Source organism: Carica papaya, chromosome 8, assembly GCF_054855325.1.
Source record: "Carica papaya isolate Zhongbai chromosome 8, ASM5485532v1, whole genome shotgun sequence".
Taxonomy (NCBI): domain Eukaryota; kingdom Viridiplantae; phylum Streptophyta; class Magnoliopsida; order Brassicales; family Caricaceae; genus Carica; species Carica papaya.
This window is the reverse complement of record NC_142316.1, coordinates 28,719,053-28,739,661: the sequence shown is the minus strand read 5'-3', so window position 1 is coordinate 28,739,661 and position 20,609 is coordinate 28,719,053. Positions and strand designations below refer to the sequence as shown.

General features: G+C 32.2%; 2 protein-coding genes across 3 annotated transcripts; both read right to left on the bottom strand.

The window, feature by feature from the left end:
* Nucleotides 1-62: 62 nt before the first annotated feature.
* LOC148252777 (galactinol synthase 4-like) lies at nucleotides 63-4,648 on the bottom strand. Its single transcript, XM_088209523.1, has 2 exons — nucleotides 3,932-4,648; nucleotides 63-230 (listed from the first exon to the last, which is right to left on the bottom strand). The coding sequence occupies exons 1-2, from the start codon at nucleotides 4,250-4,252 to the stop codon at nucleotides 210-212; spliced, it is 342 nt and encodes a 113-aa protein (XP_088065649.1). The 5' UTR covers nucleotides 4,253-4,648; the 3' UTR covers nucleotides 63-209.
* A 1,874-nt stretch (nucleotides 4,649-6,522) lies between these two features.
* On the bottom strand, nucleotides 6,523-19,843 carry VPS34 (vacuolar protein sorting 34). Of its 2 annotated transcripts, XR_015813852.1 has the most exons (19): nucleotides 19,407-19,843; nucleotides 18,682-18,778; nucleotides 18,193-18,289; nucleotides 17,281-17,439; nucleotides 16,932-17,141; nucleotides 15,060-15,238; nucleotides 13,747-13,894; nucleotides 13,463-13,558; nucleotides 11,398-11,533; nucleotides 11,167-11,288; nucleotides 10,559-10,753; nucleotides 10,261-10,431; nucleotides 10,021-10,158; nucleotides 9,349-9,503; nucleotides 8,529-8,672; nucleotides 8,150-8,297; nucleotides 7,808-7,982; nucleotides 7,576-7,637; nucleotides 6,523-6,790 (listed from the first exon to the last, which is right to left on the bottom strand). XR_015813852.1 is itself a non-coding variant. In XM_088209072.1 (18 exons), exons 1-17 carry the CDS (start codon nucleotides 19,516-19,518, stop codon nucleotides 7,845-7,847), a joined length of 2,445 nt encoding a protein of 814 aa, XP_088065198.1. In that variant the 5' UTR covers nucleotides 19,519-19,843; the 3' UTR covers nucleotides 7,423-7,637; nucleotides 7,808-7,844. The 2 variants fall into 2 exon arrangements, 1 of the variants encoding a protein (XP_088065198.1); XM_088209072.1 differs by lacking the exon at nucleotides 6,523-6,790 and having other exon boundaries at nucleotides 7,423-7,637.
* Between the last annotated feature and the right edge of the window lie 766 nt (nucleotides 19,844-20,609).

Here is a 20,609-nt window from a genome sequence, read left to right as displayed (position 1 = left end):
AATTGATAAATATTATATATACAACGAAAATATATATTAATACACATTTCTTGTGACAAAATAATTATTTATTTACAAATACATGAAGTGTCATAATTAATTACAAATTTAAAATAAAACCTAATAAGATTCTCTATCGATCCCGAGACTTGTGGGTTATGGACTCATAAACGAAATGTCTAATTCACTATTCCCTATTAATCTCGAACTTATTTCTCATATCCACTTACCTGGAAGATGGATGAATTGGAGTGAGATTCATACCCTCAGTGAAAAAAATATTTTATAATAGAGATTTACATATATTCACACAAAATATAAAAAATATAATAATATTCTATAATTCAGAAAAATATCAATTAAATATTATAAATAAATATACAACAAAACATCAGTGAAAACTTATCTTAATATTTTTCATTTTATTATACTCTTATTCTTATAAATTATTTCTGAATTCTTATACTTAATTTAAATAATTTTTTTCTTATTATTCACATTCTTCATTCATAACATTTCTCCACTCGAATATCACACATCCACTCGGGTATCACATTTACACTCGAAATATCACAATTACACTCGAATAATTTTTATACTCGCATATTATAATACATTTGGAATATCACATCTAAGATTTTATTTCTAATTAATTGTATATATATATTTGGTTCTTTTTTTTCTTTTGGTTTGTGCCAGCTGGGTACCAGTTGGATATTACAAATCCACTCCCCCCCCCCCCCCTCTAAATTGCACGTGTTAAGGAAGTGAAGCAAATCCTCTTCCCTGCGTAGGGAAGGTTGTCCCAATTAGGAAATTTTCTTCCCACCAGAGGAATTTCTTCTAATTGGGATGTGTCTGTCCAAAATCAATCATCCCATTTGATAATTTTTTTTCCATTTGGTGGAATGTTTCTTTTACATGAGAAATCTCTCTTTTAGGGAATTTCACTTGGTTGGGAATTTGTGTCTGACCTAGGGAAGTATCTCTCACTTGGAAAATTTATCCCAATTGTGAAATTTTGCTCTCATTAGGGGAACTTTCCTTGTAGTTGGGGAATTTCTCCTTCCCTTTTTAGGAATTTTATTTTCCTAACTCGAGGAAAATTTTATGTCCTTAAACAGTTTTTCTAAAGTTACCATTCTTAAGTATGGATTAAGATATGGATAAGGTGTTTGTCATTTTATCGATTTCTCCCTGTAGGTTTAGAGAGCATTTTTTTTATGAGTTGGGGAATCGACACTATTTCGTTTCCACTACATTATTTCAATGGTATTCAACCACTCAGAATGCTTGATATTAGGTGCATTTATTTTATAATTTATATTTCTACTTGGTTTTAAGCGAACTTAGGAGTTGTCTCAAAAGTTTATCTACCTGAGGATAATTCTTTCCATTTGCGAATTTCTCCTATGTGAGGAGATTTGCTAGTACTTGAGAAATCTTTATGGTGGGAATTTCTCCTATAAAGGAGATGCTTATCTCTATTGAGATAATTTCTATCACTTGGGAAATTTAATCTCGTGTGGGAATCTCTCCTTCCACTAAAAAATTTAGTTCTCTAAATTTTTATTTGTGAGAATCTTGAAACAACCATCCATGTATTATATTGACATTTTCGTCAACAGATTTGAGTAGTTATGATATATTCTTTAATGAAATTATTCTAGGTTGTGATATCCTATTTTCTAATTCTTACATGTAAAAGTATATTTGTTTAAGAGGGTGTCTTTGATGGCTAATTATTTTTATATTTTCCTAGTGTCATGTTAATGGTTCATTACTAGAACACGTCCTTTAGGAATTTTATTTATGAGTATATTTCTTTGTTTTAAAGATTAAGTTTAATGGTGTTTTATTCAAATTTTCTTGAAAACAATTAGTATAGTTAAAGAAGTATTATTTCACCTAAGGCCATATCGATCCTTACATTTCAAGTGTCTAATTTAATTAATTGATTTTCTAACTTTTAACAATTAAATCATGATTAGTTGAAGTGAGCTTAGAGTGTTACAAAATTGATGATTATTTATGAAGGTGATTAGAAATTCTTTTAGTAGCAGATTCAATCATTAGTTTTGTTACAAACTGTTGTATCTAATTCTATTTTTCGCATGTGCCCTTCATGTTCCCAAGAACTTCAAGAGACTACTCTTAAGTATGACCTTAAGATATAAGTCATTGGTTTATCACACCATCAATTTACTCTTTTTGGTTTGTAGAGAAAAATCATTCAGGTGTGGTGATTGTGGTTCATCACGTTTCCACTGTACTAGTCTAATGAGAAAGACACTGAAAATTTACTAAATAGTTAGATGTGAGGATAGCTCTTACAGCCATCACTTATATAATTTTTTAAGAGTATTAGAACTCTTGAAAATGAGGATTCTAATCAGGCGTCATTTGATTTTGGTTCCTAAAATGGTAGTTTATTTTTTGAAGATCTGGTTATTTATTCTTCTAGAATTCAGAACCATTATTGAAGTCTCTAAACTATGTTGGAAAGAAAAAATTAGAATAGTAAGGGTATTTCTTTTCCTACAAGGATGCACAGAGAATTCTTAAAAAAATTTAAATCACCATTTTGTTTCTATCGAGCCTAAGTTTGTTATATAGAGTGTACCTATTTGATAGTTTTTCTCATTTTGAAAATTTCTCCATATTAAAAATTTTTTCCACTTGAGGGATTATCTTTCCACATAAGAGATTTTTCTTATTTAGGATATGTTGCTCTCTTTCAAGAAATCATCCTGTTTGAGGATTTCTTATTAAGGAATCTTCCTCCTACATGGGAAAATTTCTCACGTTAGGAAATTTTTTTCCTTCTAAGGGATTCTTATCATTCGAGAAACTCTCATTTGATGGATTTCTACTTAGATGGGAAATCTTCTCCTAGTTGAGGCATTGGCTCCCAATGAGAAAGTGTTTCTCGCTTTTGGGAAATTTTCTCTCAATTATGGGATTTTTTTCCCCAATACCTCACTAAGGTATGATTAAACAGTTACTATGTTCAATTACAGTAATTATGCATCTGTAGATATCTTTTAAGAGTTCTAAAAACATTTTATGGAGGAATCTTCTTAACGTTCTATAATCCTAGACCCTTTAAGGTTTCTATGCCTTAAGTAATAAGTGATGGTTTCAAAGAGCGTGTACTCTGATATCACCTGTAACAATCCAACCTCTAATGTCGATGGGTACAAAACCTTGCACAATATTTTCAACTAGTAAAACCGATAAAATATTATATATGCAGCGGAACTACATATTAATACACATCTCTCATGATAAAATAATTATTTATTTACAAATACATAGGTTTTACAATTAATTACAAATTTAAAATGAAAACTAATAAGGTTCTCTATCGATCATGAGACCTGTGAGTTATGAACCCAAAAGTGAAAGGTCTCCTTCACTATTCCCTATTAATTTCGAACTTATTTCTCATTTCCTCTGACCTAAAAGAGGGGTGAATTAGGGTGAGATTTAGAAATTCAGTAAGAAAAAGATTTTATAATAAAGACTTACACACATTCACACAAAATGTAAAAAATATAATAATATTCTATAATCTAAAAAAATATAAATCAAACATCATAAATAAATGCATAATAAAATATCAACAAAAAGTTACCTTAATATTTTTCATTCTGTTATACTCTTATTCTTATAAATTATTTCTAAAATCTTATATTTAATTTAAATTATTCTTTCTTTATTATTCACATTCTTCATTCATGACATTTCTCTGCTGGATATCATTCAAATCTAATGGATATATTCATTCATGACATTTCTCTGCTCGATATCATTCAAATATATATGGATATATGTGGGATCTGATGAGGATGAATGTTCTTAGGGAGTTAGAATACATGAAGAGTGTTTATATATATATATATAATAATGATAATATGTATAAACTTACATTCCATATGCGAAGCTCAGAGTAGTTGATAACAAAGTAGGCCTTTGCAAACTGAACCTGGTTATCAGGTGGATAAATTGGCTGAATTTCACGCACCATGCAACCTTGAGACTTCAAAATCCGACGGTGCTCATCCGGCACATCAGGAAAAAATGCTGCCACAAGAGGGTATGCACTCTTCGCCTTTGGCAAACCTTTCGCCAACCCGATCACCCCTTTTATATAATCACCATCCCCGCCCAAGAATGTTACGTAAGCTTTCCCACCACCATAAATTTCTTCGGCACCGGCCGATATGTCCACCGTCGCTTCAGGTGCCATTTTACTTTGTGGAAGATTCAGAGAGGTGGGTGTGTTGAGGTTATAAAGAAAGTGAAGTAGCCACCTTACTGACTTTTATTCTGATAACAAAATGTCACCATGGGAGTCCTTAAATAGCCATCAATACTGTGTGCTGTCACGCATATCCTTTGCCAGCTTTTCTTTTTTTCTTTTTTTTGTTTGGTTTTATATTATATGTCTATATATGTATGTAATATAATCAACCTCCAAACAGAGTTTCTGCAATTAAAGTTGATAATACCTAATCAAAGTTTTATCTGAAAAAATAATGTTAATATCATGCCAGTATAAAGAAGTTGTGCAATTAGACATATTATTTTCTTTTTTAAAAAAAAACAATAATAATTCATGTAAGAGAAATATATTAAGTTACTAAAAGAATGCTTACATGATGTGTTTGCACATTATGAAGCATTCTTAATAATTTAATAAAAAATTATGTTATGTTTTCTTCAATAATCATATAGTATACATTAATTAACAAACTTGGGCGAGTTATATATTTTGTAAAAAATTTAATTGATTAAAAAAAAAAAAAAAAAAAAAAAACCTTAAATGTTAAGAAATATTTAAAGTCTCATTTGAATAAAAATAAATATTATAATGGATTGTAATATATTTTAGATTTACCATACATGTATAAAACATGTATATATATTTATAGGCTACGGCTACCATCGACAGTGTCATTTCTGAATAATCAACGGCGTCATTTTCATGCATACCTTTTATACACCTAAACTTATTTCACAATTTGGAGTCCCCACAACATGTAAACTCATGAAAATAGGAATATAACCTTAGATTAATCAAATACAAAAGGTTCGTAATTGTCTCCTCAACACTTTTTCTTCACTCTATAACTTGAATCATTTGGTCAATCATGATTGAATACATCAAAATATATATTAATTTTATTTTAAATTAAGACTTAGATAACAGTAAAGCAAATATATGTTACAGTTTAACAGATATCTTACCAAGTTTGTTTTTTTTTTTTAAAAAAAAAAAAAAAAAAGAGTTCGAAGATAATACATCCTTTTGGTATATATGTGTATATATATACATTCAACTTTTGTTATCATTACTTATGGTGTGGTTAAGGCAATTTCCAGCTTTTGTGTTCGTTACATAAATGATTAAATTCAATAAAAGATTTATAATAACTAAAATATTTGAGGTTAATTGAACCGAGTGCAATATTAGTTCCATAAATTATATGTAAATAAACAATTGGCAAACATATCTCTAAAAAGAAAAGCTAATGTGTTTTTATATATTAGAAAATATATACATACATATATATGTATACAAATAGAGAGAGAATAACAAGTACTTTGCTTATTTAATTAAAAATGTGTAAAAATTTTCATCAGTCACTGCATTTAATTTGAGATATAAAACGCGAGTGAAAAGATGTAAATATTGAGTTATCTATTTGAAATACAAACATTCATGTATTTTTAGTTTTAATTATATTCCCGTATTCTGCTCTGGACCTCAACTCTATTTATACCGTTATAATATATTATATATCTACGAAAATAATTTACGTATTTACTATATAAATGTGATCATATTTGCAGATTATTACGTGAAGAAACCCCCATATTATCCACTTCGATTCAAATTAGCATCTATAATATTTTTGTTTCAAATAACCCATATGCTTCTAAGAATTATTCCAAAAAAAAAAAAAAACCTTTCATTAAGAACATTTATGTATCTATCTATTACGCATCAACAGCGGCAACTTTAAACTTTTGTCTTCTCTGCAAACTAAAAAAGCCAAATCTATCTTAACAGTAGAGCAATAGTCTCGGAATCATACATCTCTGATGCCCTAGGGTATTGACAGCACCCATGTTTACCTTCAAACCAGCAACTGTCATAAACCACATCATGTGATCATCCTCTCCAATCTCATGTATTTACTAAAGGTCAGTTACATAGCTCTCGTCCTCATGTAATCATGTTGGCAAGCATATACCAGATACACAAGTTGTATTACTAAAAGCTACTAGTTAGTAATGCATTTGAATAATTTTTAAAAATATAGAGTCTATTGCCCAATTAATATTAAAATAGATGGCAAGTCCATTAGATAATTTAGCGAGAAAGAAAATCTGTATGTGGCTGCATAACAAAGATATAAATAATGTTAATGACAATTGATGGTTGGAGACTTATTGAGTAATCTTCAATAGTACAGTTTCTATTTGAACATAAAGAATATAAATAGGCTGATGTAATCAAATATAAACCTAACATAAAAGTAAAAATATGTATTCCGTGGTTAAGTTAGGTAGGCTCTCCTGATCCTATAGATTTATGTGCTAACATTTGATTTGCATACATATATATATATATATATATATATAAATCTCCGGGAGCCTACCAAATGCAAAAGAAATTTAAACAGATTATTTACACATTTGGTATTCAGAAGATGGAATGGATTTTACACCTTCAAAAAATATTTATATCAAGCTTCAGAATGGATGCAAGAGTGCGGATCTGAAACAATAAAAGGAAATTTGTGTTCAGAGGATTTTGGCTTGAGGTGTCCAATTTAGACTTTTTAAATTTGCAAGAAACATCAGAATACTGCAATGACTTAGTTCACATTGTATCCTCTCAACATATAATCAATCATTGGATAATTCAGAACGGGGACAGGCATAACAATTACGAATTGTCATGTACCAGGGAAACATGTATCAATAGTTTCCTTTTTAACGAGGGGCAAACCTACTTCAAGAGGTACTTCAAAGAAGTTCTGGTATCCAACTGATGCCTAAGAAGTATATAGGCAACAAATACAAAGGCTAAGGTCTGGAAATGAAATAGAACTTTGAAGAGGACTAGAATTTACGAACACAAAGACAGACACTCATAACCTGAGGGAACTTTTAACACCTCTTATTACACACCAAAAGCACATCCCCCCTCAGTGGATTCTTCTGGGATAAAGGGAGAGGGAGACAGAAACTAAGACATTCTTTCTCAAAGGTTTAACTTTGAAGCTAATATTTTTGTAAAGGATAAAAAAGATATACCCTCAAATTTATATTTATTTGTTTCTTTGTAGAACAATTTAATAATGAGAACCCAAATGGTGAGCATGTGTTGGCATGAAGGTACAGGTGTAAAGACAATTAGTTCTTAGAAGATTAATGGCCACGTAGGTTCATGTCACATATACATCAAACATGATGAAAATTCAAAATGACAATTATGTTAACTTAATGAGCATAGATGTCCTTCAAATTCAAAACAGAGAGACCAATTAAATGACTTACTGCAGTGCGCTGCTAATTACTGAGAAGATCCGTGTCCAAAAACTGCTTACCAGCAAATATCCCTGGAGAAGCAACAAGCAAATTAAAATTTAACCAAAAAACTAGATTTACAAAAGCATTTACAAGCCTACTCAGTGCTCCTCAACTGGGGCAATAAATAAACTTCCATAATCTCACAAGGGCAAAGGAACATATATATCTATATACACACACAAAGTTAAATATGACTTGCCTTTTGCACATGGATAGCGCCTCATTCATTTAATAAATTAGCGCCAGTACTGAGCCCACCTATGAATGGTTTCAACCATTTGAGGAAACAATGCACTAACACTCTCATTAATCAGATCCTGGAAAAAATGTATGCAGGCCTCATCATCCAGGTCCAACCGAAATTTCTCCTGAAGCTGCAAGTATAATAGAGCCTTAATATTTTTATTTCAAAAAAATAATAATAATATAGCAGCCTTAGTCATAACAAGCAAGAAAAACATTCAAGCAGAACCATAACAGAGCTTTAGCAATAACAAGAAACAGAGACATTATCAAGCACAACCACAATATTAGAACTCACCTTAAGAATACCTTTTTCAGGATCACAAGCCAAGTCGGGGATGTTGGAACCCGCCATCAAGTAGAAAAGATTCAAAATCAGGTTACTAGATTTGCGAAGAATGTTGTACGCTTCACAACAATAGGACTTGAACCTTGTATAGTATTGACTGCATAATGAGATGGTAATATATAAATTTTCTTCTTGCATATTGAAGTCACAGCAGAGCTTAATAATGGTTCCTCAATCGTGTCAGATTATTGTTTAAGTTATAGATATAACATTATTTTCCTTTTATTCTTGAGCATTTGATCGGCTGTCCACTGTATACTTTTAGTTTCCGTGCTAATATTTCTATAAGAACTCCTATCTAAGTATAGTTCAGTAAAATAAGAACAACCTTTCTGCTCCACCCATAGCTTCAACCATTTCTTTGCAAAGCTTCATTGGTGGAGGGAAGGGCTTAGGATCTCGCCCAAGAATAAAACCAAAATCAACATGGAAAAGGCGCCCATCATCCCTTAGAAGAAGATTGTCTAGGTGTCTATACAGCAAAAAAAGAAATATTTAGAGCAACGCTTCATTTTGGAAAATTCAGGATTACTCAATTAAGCAGAATATTAACATCCATTGCGTTAATTTGGAGTGCACGATAAGAATATAAATGCATGATATTCCATAAAGTATAGATGATGATAAAAGGAAATGATGAAACAGGACTCTGACTGCATGTGGCATCTGAATGGGACTCTGAACTTGACACATGATATTCCAGGAACTGATGAGACAGATTCTCATGCAAAGATAATTTATTCATTCATGAAACATCATTTAACATTCGTCAGGAATATCTTTCTCCATTAGCTAGTGAAGACAGGCTTTCCGTGGTCCTGCTGCAGCTTCGGACTGTTTGTCCTGTCTAAACCCACCTTTTTCCCTTCCAGGAGCAGGTAGGTTGTTTGCCTATCTCAATATATACACTTAAACACATTCCCAACCGAGAGAGAAATTAATTAACTTCAAACTTTATACAGCAACAAAGATTTAAATACTGTTGCCGGCAATCATATTTTTACATATTTTCGCATCTGTATAAGTCATGTAGTAGGCAAAAAACACAGAGAAATAAAATTGGACAAACACCAACAAGAAGATGAGTATAGAAACCTTATTTGCAACTAAATGATCCCCATCTCTTTGCCAAAAAAAAAAATAATCACCTGTCTCCAATGCCCAGTATGTAAGTGATAACAGAGTAGCCAGCGCAACTTTTTATGAATGTCTCAAGACAGGTTGCTGTAATCCCGAATGGCCCATGCTCATCTGGGTGAAACTTTTGCAGATAACTTATAATGCTGCGATGCTCTGAAAGAATCTGCATATCCAAGGGAAGTCATGTCCATAACCCGTAAAAAATTCATATGTTACAGAAAATAACTTATTTAGTATCTGTATGCTAGAATTTCCAGAACCAAATTAATCTTGAAAGAAATGAACAAAAATGCCAAAATTAGGGGAAAGTACAGGCAGAGAAGGGGAAGTATCAAATGAGAGGCCCTTCTTTGAAGAACCTTCAGTTGCAATTGAAATGCCTGCCAACATATATATTTCCAGTATCATGACAAAGTAAGGCAACAAACTAGAATGTCACCAATGGAAACGGGTAAGAAATGAACATCTAGTTAAAAGTTAATGATTTAAAGACCAAATGCTCAAGTCACATTTCACATAAACACCTAATCTACTTGCCCATATGCATTTTGAACAGAAGTGTTGCCTTCAAATACCGAGATTAGAAAAAATAGAGAAAACACAAAAATATAGTTTAATTATATGTAAGAACTTGATATCTCCATTATCATCATCTAAGAAGCATCTTCAATATAACATACCTGTGCCAAAGAACGAGATGGTATGAATTCCAACATTCCCTCATCTTGTCCAGTTGCCAGCACCTTGTACGGAGTTAAGTGCAGATCAAGATTTTCCAACTTAAGCAATCTATCCATTAGTGAGACCATTTGAACAACCTAAAGGAATTACAAATCACAAAGTAAACAATGAACCGCTATCTGTCCCTCAAAGCCTTGAACCAAGATTTAGTAAATGCAAATCATTTTCAAAGCACTTACCAACTGGTCTTGCCGCAGATCATCACCCTTCTTAAATATTATCTTGCAGCTGCCACCATTTTCTGTGCGGAAAGTCAGACGTAAAGGATGAAGTGCACTTTTAAATATTGATGACTCTGATGGCACGATCCCCGTGATGAGAACACTAGGAGCTAGCGGTGATCGTATCGGCTGAAAATAAAATAGATAAATGCATATAAGATAGCAATCAGTAACATTTAGCAGCCACCAACAGTTAAGCAAATTATATCTGAATGCAAGTTGTCAATCTTCGAAGGAGACTCCATAAAAGAAATACCTCCTCAAAGTAGGTAAGTTCACTAAGAAGTCCAGAAAGGAGCTGCCTAAGCTTTTCAATTTTCTTCTGGGTATTGCCTCGTACATTTCTCACATCTCTTGTTATTGAACAAAGTTGTGCAGTCAATTCTGTCTGTCGTACCAAACTGTGCCACAACTTAAATCCATCTTCTTCGCTACTTATGCCTGGCGTTAACTGCCAGAAAGAAAAAACTATCAATAAAATGCAGTAACAAAATCAAGGCAGTAACTTTTTGACAGTTCAAATTTCTTCTTCCAAAGATGACATTCTCAGCCCAGCCAGAACCCTGAGAAACCTTTGCCCAATAAATCAAGGATCTGCATGTGTATCTTTTTCGACAAATAATCTCCAGCTTTACTGTCAGAAACCATGCTTCTAAGATTTTTAACTAATTGGAAAATCGTATTTTCCATCAGTATGAATAGAGCTCTTCTTATAAGCTGTATATCATGAGTCAAATAGTCAACAGATCATATATCAGATTGTTTTAATTTATAGAGAAATTATCCTATAACTATACACCCAAGCATCATAAATTAGATAGAGAAGAAATATGAGCATGCAACGATAGAACTAAAAATTCAAACCTTCATCATATTCTCTTCCAGGATCTCATAGGTCCAATAGAACCGCTTTGCGTATGCAGGATCATGAAGCTCCACAGCAACATACCAACGAAGAAAGCTAGCTAACTCAATATTGTGCAGTGCTGTTAAAGTTCAAGATCATGTTTAGATGCCAAAATTGACTGCATTATATGGTAAAATATAGAACTTGAGCACCATACAAATATCATATATGTTAAGTACTGCACTTACAACGTTGGACAAGGAATTGAGAAAGACGAGATTTATCAGACCGCTCAAACCGAAGAGCCTGAACCAGTTGAAGTAGGTAACACTGGAGCTCTTCATCGTCAGCTCTTTCAAGGACACTGACAGCATATGCACGGACCTGTGAACAGAGAATGCAGTAAGGAACTATTCAGCCTAAACCAGATTGTAAAATGTTCTTGAGTATTTGTGATATATTAGGATCATTGGACTATATCCAAGTTAATTCTTTTTTGATAAAAAAAGAAATATCGTTAAGAGAAACAAAAGATAAAGTACAATGTCGAAGGATAAACTATCCCCTATAGCCTTTATACATAAACTCCAGAACGTAATTAGAGCAGAAACCAACAATATTATCACACTGAAATGGATAAATCAGTAAATTGCCATTTGGCCTTAGCTCATAAGGAAGCCAGAAACATCATCTGGTCCAAGAGAACATGGACTCGTAAGATACGATCTCCAAAATCCTGTTGTTCCTTTCCAACCATAGGGTTCACATTATCACAAAAAAGATATTCCACTTAAAATCACCAGCATTCATGCTCTCAATATATATTTATATATAAATAAATATATATATATATATATCACCACCATTCTTCGCCCTTGTCTTTTTTCACCATGCCCATATACTGCGCAACATGCCTCATTTTGGTGTTCTGACTTTTGCAATATATTGTTTGCAATTAAAGCAGGTGTGTGAAATGTCCTGGAAAGGTGTATTAAAGAAAGTGTACTTTATATAAATGAAGTTAATGGATACAAGGACAAAATACACCCTATTTAATTAATTATCTATTTCATTTTCTATTAGAGAAAATCTGTATATATAAAGTTGTGATATTTAATAAAATACACATTCGACTATTTTTCATAAGGAATCTTATTCAGGAAGAGTGATAGATTACTTTTATAAGCTTATACAGATGCAAATTCTGCTAAGTAACTGGTAGATAGAGATTAATCATAGGTTATTGTACCTTATTTAGGGGTAGCCTAATTACTTGTGGAGTAAAAAGCAAAATGTAATTGTTAGATTAGATTAAGTGCAGAATCAGAATTTCAAGTAATAACCAAGGGGTACGTAAACTATTATAGATAAAAATAATTTTAAAAAATCTAAGAATCAAGTGGGAGACCCTATGCATCTATGCTATGATAAAAAATTATTCATAAATATTACATATAATCTAGTACAACATGACTGGATAAAAAATATCGAGAGACATTTTATCAAAGAGAACTTGACAGTAACCTAATATGTACTCAACACGTCTATCAGGTCACAATTAGTAGATGTGTTGGTTAAATATTTGAACATCCAACATTTCAGACTATCATTGGCAAGTTAGAGATGGACAATATTTATTTCCTAACTTGAAGGGGAGAGCTAAAAAATTGTATTCTTGTTAATTAAGTTAAAGGGTATCTGGGCAAAATATACTTTATATAATTGTCTTTTCCTTTTCTATTTTAGAAAACCTTTATACCGTGATATTCAGTAAAATACATAGTCAACCATTCTTCAAATGGAAAATTTTTCTCAATGTCTAGCTTTGCCGTTTCCCTAATCTCCCATAAATCTTGGTCTACATGTCTAAACTAACCCCAACTCAGCCCTCACTAATGCCAATGGCCTACTAACCTGAGGAAGGAACAGACTAAATTTGGCAAGAATGTCCAGCTAAAACATTAGGAGATCTTTATTCTCCTTGACATATTAGTCATTTGAATATGCAAGGTAGAAAGCAACTCTTGGAATAACAAAGTTACCTACTCAGAATCATGCCACAAAGAGGGTAGATAAAAATAAGGCTCATGGTTGTCTGAGAAATTTCTTTGCCTTTGTTACAGAGGAATTAGGATGCATTTTGTACTGACCTTTTCCTCGGTTAGTTTCGCCTCCATTCTAGTAAGGAGGATTTTCAGAGATGTTTTATCCTCTAATCTTGTAATTTTGTTTCTCCCAGCTCTATTAACAATACTTTTATTTATATATAGAAAAAATTGCTGCAAATAAAACCCAACTCTTACACACACATACCTCTTCACTTTCAAAAACTGGGGAGAGTAGCTCCAATGCATCACAAACATCTATCATTTCCCATTTACCCATCAACTCTATAGCCTGCTTTGCTTCCTGCACACAGATCATCAGGAAAATGCTAAGAAATAACTGAACATTGTTCAGAAACCAAAAGAGGATATATAAACTGAAGGGAACCAATCAATTTTTACGTATATAAAGGAGGTCTACAACTGCAATGCTTCAATAGATTTTCAATAGTTACTATTTCAGGAGTGTACTAGGAGCCAGAGGATGCTGACCTGGACATCACTCCATTCAACACATCGAAGAAACTTTGTGAGAGCCCTCTTCTCAGACATCAGTGAGAATCTAAACTTCCATAAGAGCTGTCTCTCATCTCCACTCAAAGTCCTTGTAGGTGGGTATTTTAGAATTCTTTGAATTGACCTTACAGTTAAATATTATGAAAATTAATATGCTTCCTAATGGGATCATCAACCATATGGAAATAAAATTTAACCAGTAGCACATAATGTAATCAGAATAGCGCCAAAAATTCATAAAATACAACACTGGGTTTCAAGTGTTAATTCTATTAAGTAAGAATGGAGAACAGTACAAATGAAATAAAGATTTGAATGAAAATAAAATTCTAATTCAAACACAACATTATATTCAATTTGTTATGTGTTTTTGTGACTCTTCCATTGAAGGGGGAAAACAAATCCACTATTACAGAATGAAAGATACAAGTGAAGTTTTTTTTTTGAAATAAAAGTAAAAGATACAAGTGAAGTTGGTCCACTTATGTATTAAAAATGCAAATTATAACTAAATTCCATCAATGTGTCAAAGAATTAAGATCTAAAATAGAGGGGGCAAAATAAACTTGACCCACTAGAGAGCAAGAGTTATTATTTATTGTAGAAAAAAGGATCAAATATATACAAGGAGAGAACCAAGGTGGTACCACCTCATCTGCAAGAGCTTCCTAAAATAGTCAAAATATCAAAATGGCAGTCCAAATCTTCGTTAGAAATTAAAGGATGACTAAAAAGCTGAGGATATGGAACCAAGAATCCCGAACTCTACTAAAGGGAAAAGCTAACCCCTCAAAGGCCCTTACGTTCTCCTTCCAAATGATCAACACAGTAGCTAGGGGATAAGAGAGGTGAGTTTTTTCTTGCAGTTATCACCCTATATGCCATGCCAAATTTGAATTTCTTCAATCACAGGAAATTTTTTAATTTCTGGGTCATGTATTATAAATAGATCCTGTCAAAAATTGTCAGCTCTCAGGACATCTAGTCTTCCTATATTTGTACCTTCCTGTTCCTCCCGAATAATATTTCTTTTTCTATTAAAAATGTTGTCAATTCTCCAAATATAAAATTATTATTATATTGCATAACAGCACATACAGTAACATGATAGTTTCAATGGATTCTAGTTCACCACAAAAAGTCCAACAATAGACAAAATAAGATGAACAAATAATGAGAGCTCGGATGTTCTTTTAACCTTATGACAGTAGCCAATGTTAACAGAAAAGTCACAGAAAAGGACACCAGAAAAGTACAATTGAATCTGTAAATAGGATTTTGAAACTTACTTCCGCTCATTAGAGCTAGGCTTCAGATCCCTATCAATGATACCACGGGTTAAACTCCTAGCAAGCTTTAGTTGTTTGTGCTCAGAGGGATTTATCTTTCCCAATTCTGGGTCCCACACAATAACAAGTTCATTTGTTGAAGCTATTGGTGATGCTATAAAGAAATTTGCTCCAGACTCCTACAAGTCAGAAAGGGTGTGAAGAGGTTAAAAGCATGTAAACAACTTTGATCAAGATAATCAGACTGAATTGGTTCATTCCAAAAGATCCACCCTTTTTATCAGTGACATCTAAGACATTCTCCACAAAGACTACAATGATTAAATACATGAGAATAACTAAAGGTGAAGAGAAAGAGAGAGCAGAAAACATCAGCCACTAGTGACTGTTGTTAAAATATAAATGGTTTTGATTTTGATTTGGACCATCTGATATGGCTGGGTTTTTGCAAGGTCTATTCGAGAAAGCAATAGCAGTAGAATAGAAAATATATCAACCTATCCAGAGGCCACTCCATCATTATGGAACTTTTGAAAAATAGAAACAAAAGAAAACATATATATCATCTAGAACAAGAAATAACAATGAGAGAAAGGAGAAAGGGTTAGTTATTAAGTGACATCTGTGGCACAATTTTCATAATGGTCATATTTAATGGGAAATGTCACAAAAAAAAACAAAAGATACGTAAAGAAGGAAAATCAAATCAGAATTCAATTGCTCTTCAAGTAAAAAAAATTATAAGTATTTGTAAAGATTCAGCTAAACATTCAGCAAATAGATCTTCATTCCAAAAGATCCACCCTTTTTATCAGTGACATCTAAGACATTCTCCGCAAAGACTACAATGATTAAATACAAGAGAATAACTAAAGGTGAAGAGAAAGAGAGAGCAGAAAACATCAGCCACTAGTGACTGTTGTTAAAATATAAATGGTTTTGATTTTGATTTGGACCATCTGATATGGCTGGGTTTTTGCAAGGTCTATTCGAGAAAGCAATAGCAGTAGAATAGAAAATATATCAACCTATCCAGAGGCCACTCCATCATTATGGAACTTTTGAAAAATAGAAACAAAAGAAAACATGTATATCATCTAGAACAAGAAATAACAATGAGAGAAAGGAGAAAGGGTTAGTTATTAAGTGACATCTGTGGCACAATTTTCATAATGGTCATATTTAATGGGAAATGTCACAAAAAAAAACAAAAGATACGTAAAGAAGGAAAATCAAATCAGAATTCAATTGCTCTTCAAGAAAAAAAAATTATAAGTATTTGTAAAGATTCAGCTAAACATTCAGCAAATAGATCTTCATTCCAAAAGATCCACCCTTTTTATCAGTGATATCTAAGACATTCTCCGCAAAGACTACAATGATTAAATACAAGAGAATAACTAAAGGTGAAGAGAAAGAGAGAGCAGAAAACATCAGCCACTAGTGACTGTTGTTAAAATATAAATGGTTTTGATTTTGATTTGGACCATCTGATATGGCTGGGTTTTTGCAAGGTCTATTCGAGAAAGCAATAGCAGTAGAATAGAAAATATATCAACCTATCCAGAGGCCACTCCATCATTATGGAACTTTTGAAAAATAGAAACAAAAGAAAACATGTATATCATCTAGAACAAGAAATAACAATGAGAGAAAGGAGAAAGGGTTAGTTATTAAGTGACATCTGTGGCACAATTTTCATAATGGTCATATTTAATGGGAAATGTCACAAAAAAAAACAAAAGATACGTAAAGAAGGAAAATCAAATCAGAATTCAATTGCTCTTCAAGAAAAAAAAATTATAAGTACTTGTAAAGATTCAGCTAAACATTCAGCAAATAGAAACCTGATGATAGCAGATGGGCACTAACCTGAAAAACAACTCGATGTTCAAAACTACAGAAATCTACAACCAAGTACAAATGGGAACTTCCATTTTTACAGTTCTCTTGCTCCTTAATTCTCTCTACAGCCCTGAATGTTAGTCGGTCCAGCCAATCAGCATGCTGGATTTGTCCCCTTTCATACTTATTGACAAGCTTTTCTAAACGTTCCAACTCCCCACGCTCGTGCTTGGGGACCTACAATTTAATAAATTAATTGAAATTTGAAAAACATTTAAGTAAATAACATTTATGCAACCAAAGCATTTAAGTAAACAATGTTTGTGGAACCTTCATCTGCCATATCTATATTAGAGATAGAGTAAAAATCAAAAACCTTTCCAGGAGTTGTGGTAGGAAATGAACCATCTGCTTCTCTCCCAGGCCAAAGCCTAAGCTTTTGCTTCCCTGTTTTGAGCTGCATTTTATTGTTGAAAAGAAGAATGGTCGCTCCACCAATTAATCCTTCATCTTTTCCACATGAAACATCCCAGACCTAATTTCCAAGAAAACGGCAAAAAGTAAAATCTTGCAAGTTAGGTATGTCAAAAGAAATCAATAGCATCATATTCATATCCTATCATAACTAAATTCAGAAACATAGATTAGTTAAAAGAAAAATAACTCCTACACAAGAACTTCACTTCTTGGATCTTAAGAAACAAGCAGGCATTGACAAAGAAAAATGAGAAAATCTGCAGATAAATCTGCTGATGCATAAATCAACCCATACTTGCAAAGAGACAAATTGTAGGGGGTCGTACCATCATACCATCCCAAAAAAGGTGTAGGAATAAATTTAGAAAGTGTGATTGAGACATGTTACTTAGTAAATGTTCGATATGGAAAAGTGTAATTAAACTACATAGTGAAAGAGTAACAGCTGTTGGGTTCCCCTAATCTTTCATGACATTTTATGGTTCAACTTACTGTGATCCCCATCTTAAGAAGCTTTGGACTGCTTAGTAGAAGCCAATGATGGATGATGGTACAGTGGCATTGAGCCATATGTGAAATGTGGAAGATTATTTAACTGCTAAGCCAGTGAAATGCCTTAATAGTATGGTCCATGAAAATGCTTTGTATATATGGCTCTATAACAATCAAAACTTGGGAGCAATTAATAGACACTAGAGGGCCATTGTGCCTTTTTTTGTAAAAAAATATTAGGGGTATATAGTTAATCACATCAACAAGAAGAAATGTCTTTCCCATAAAAGGGAGCATCTAACTAGAATTCACCACTTACTGTCAAAGCCAGTTGTGAGTGTGCTGTTAGGTCTCGGTATTTGGTGCTCAACGTTATAAGTTCATTCCAGCAATATGATGGCCCAGTAGATTCGAGCCTGCTAATTGCAAGAAACATCAATATTTAAAACATAGAACCTAAACAATGTCCATGAAAGTTGATCCAATTGAACATGGATTTAATATAATGAAACAAATGCAAAGACACATGACCATAGAGTAAACCACCAAGAGAGCAAGGTTATAAACTGATTTCTAGATGACCTGAAGTTATAAAATATCTACCAGAAAACAGCTCAGTATAACCATCCTTTCCAGCTAACGACAATCAAAAAGTTTATAAAGAGAACTAGTAACACCTCCCAACACGTGTATGATGGCGAAACTGGACAAAACAACATAAATTTGCAATCACTTTCTTTATAAATTCTCAACAAGCAGTCAAGTTATTGAAAGATAAAGGAATGCAACCATATTATTCTTTTTCAACCTTGTTCTTGTAGGAAGGCCAAAAGGAGCACCATCAATGTATAATGCACACTCAACATATAACTCCACTCTTCTCTCCTCTGTAGTTGAATCAATTCCTGCGTGGAAAATGGAAGGACCACAATAATGAGAAGGAGGTAGATGCATCATGGTAAGTCATAATGTTAAAAAAGATTATTTCAAACAAAAACATACAGAGAGGGAAAACATACAACATGGCAAAACTGGAATCTAGTGGCAGTCAATCCATTTTAAGGCTTCCAAAGAATGTGTATGTATATACATACACTTCCTTCCAGATATACAGCCATATTAATATCATTATGTTGAATTACTGAAAATAGAAATTTTAGCCAATTAACAGAGAATTTTAATCATTTTCGGAAATTGTATTACTCGACGCTTTAATGAAAACCCACAAATTTAAGATGGTTTACTACCGAATAATCACGACATCAGTTACTTAAAAGGCCTAAAACTTCCTCAATGATCACCGTTTTTCGCTTCAAAATTTTGAATACGGGGCTGCCAATCAAAATTGTAGAACATAGGGCTCTAATTTCCAACTGAATCAAACTCCAATCTAGCATAGGTGCGTGATAACTTAGCTTCCACCAACTCAAAATTTGAACTAAGTATTTAGTTAATCTCAAAATTATTCTTCTCCCCTATTCTTGGCAACCAAAGACTCAAATAGGTCAAAAGATTTCGGGAAAAAAACCATACCTGTCTCGGTAGTTTTTGTAGGAGGCAAAGTTCCTTCCAATCTCTCTACTCGGAAGGTGACCGGTAAATTGATATCACACGACAAGAAGAACCGAAACTCGCTAGCACTCATGATTTCTATGACCTAGAAACTCATAATTGTCATGGTAGTGTTTCGTAAACTAGAATCTTTTAGGCGTGAAAACTATTGAATTGCAGAGTTACTATCAGCTGAGAGTTTGAATGAAAATTCCAAACAAATGGCGAGACCAAGGAACTTTGTCTCCCAAGTTTCAAGCCCAAGGGCGCAGCGGTGAGGAAAGAAGAAATATGCAGTGGGTCTGCACTTGATCTTAGCCAAAAGAACGAGAAAGATAAAATTACGTAGTAGTGCGGGAAAGTCTGACGGGCGCTGCCGTGAAGAGGGAGAGATTGATTGACGATGCATTTCTTTTCCGGAGGCAGAGTAAATATGTATGACTCTATACTAAATCAATTTTGATTGGACGGAATAGAATTTCATTTTTGTTAAAAAAAAAAAAAAAAGACAGTTACGCTTCTAAAGTAAATTTTAAATATCTAAAATATAATAAAAATACTAAAGTGAATTTTAATTGGATGGAATAGAATTTCTTTAAGAAAAAGAAAAGCATAAATATTTCAAATATGTAATCTGATTAAAATTTTTGGATATCTAAAATCTAAAATTTAATAAAAATAATTAAATAATTACATTATTTCTAGAATTAATTAATTGTATCTTACATTATTATGTTAAAAAAATTAAATTAAATTCTCCTGTTTCAATTGATTATCTATTATTCATCATAAAAATTAATATTTTATTTCTTTAAAATAAATTTTAAAGATAAAATAAAACTAAAATAATAATATATGTGATCGTTATTTATTTAAATATTTTATACATAATATTAGAATTTGATTTTCAATCGAGTAAAAATATATAATATTTATATTTATATTTAAATATATATATATATATATATATAAGCAATACCGAAAGATGATGTTTTCTTCTATTTTTAAAATAAAAATAAAAACAAAATTTTAATATGAATTATAATATATATTCTGTAACGACAAAATTTTAAATATTATTTACTTAAATTTAAAATATAAAAATAAAATTAATTTGATAATTTTAATTACATATATTAGATAGAGAGAAAGTTTTAAATATTATCCATTGAGCTTTTAAGATAC

Bases quoted from the DNA above. Each gene is read 5' to 3' on its own strand.
- LOC148252777 (XM_088209523.1), bottom strand. From the start codon at position 4,252: ATGGCACCTGAAGCGACGGTGGACATATCGGCCGGTGCCGAAGAAATT. The intron at 231-3,931 runs GTAAGTTTATAC...TCCATCTTCCAG, and splicing joins CTGAGCTTCGCATATGGAAT to GTAAGTGGATATGAGAAATA.
- VPS34 (XM_088209072.1), bottom strand. From the start codon at position 19,518: ATGAGTGCTAGCGAGTTTCGGTTCTTCTTGTCGTGTGATATCAATTTA. The intron at 13,895-15,059 runs GTAAGTTTCAAA...TTTAACTGTAAG, and splicing joins CCTAGCTCTAATGAGCGGAA to GTCAATTCAAAGAATTCTAA. The intron at 8,298-8,528 runs GTTGTTCTTATT...CTCATTATGCAG, and splicing joins GCTATGGGTGGAGCAGAAAG to TCAATACTATACAAGGTTCA.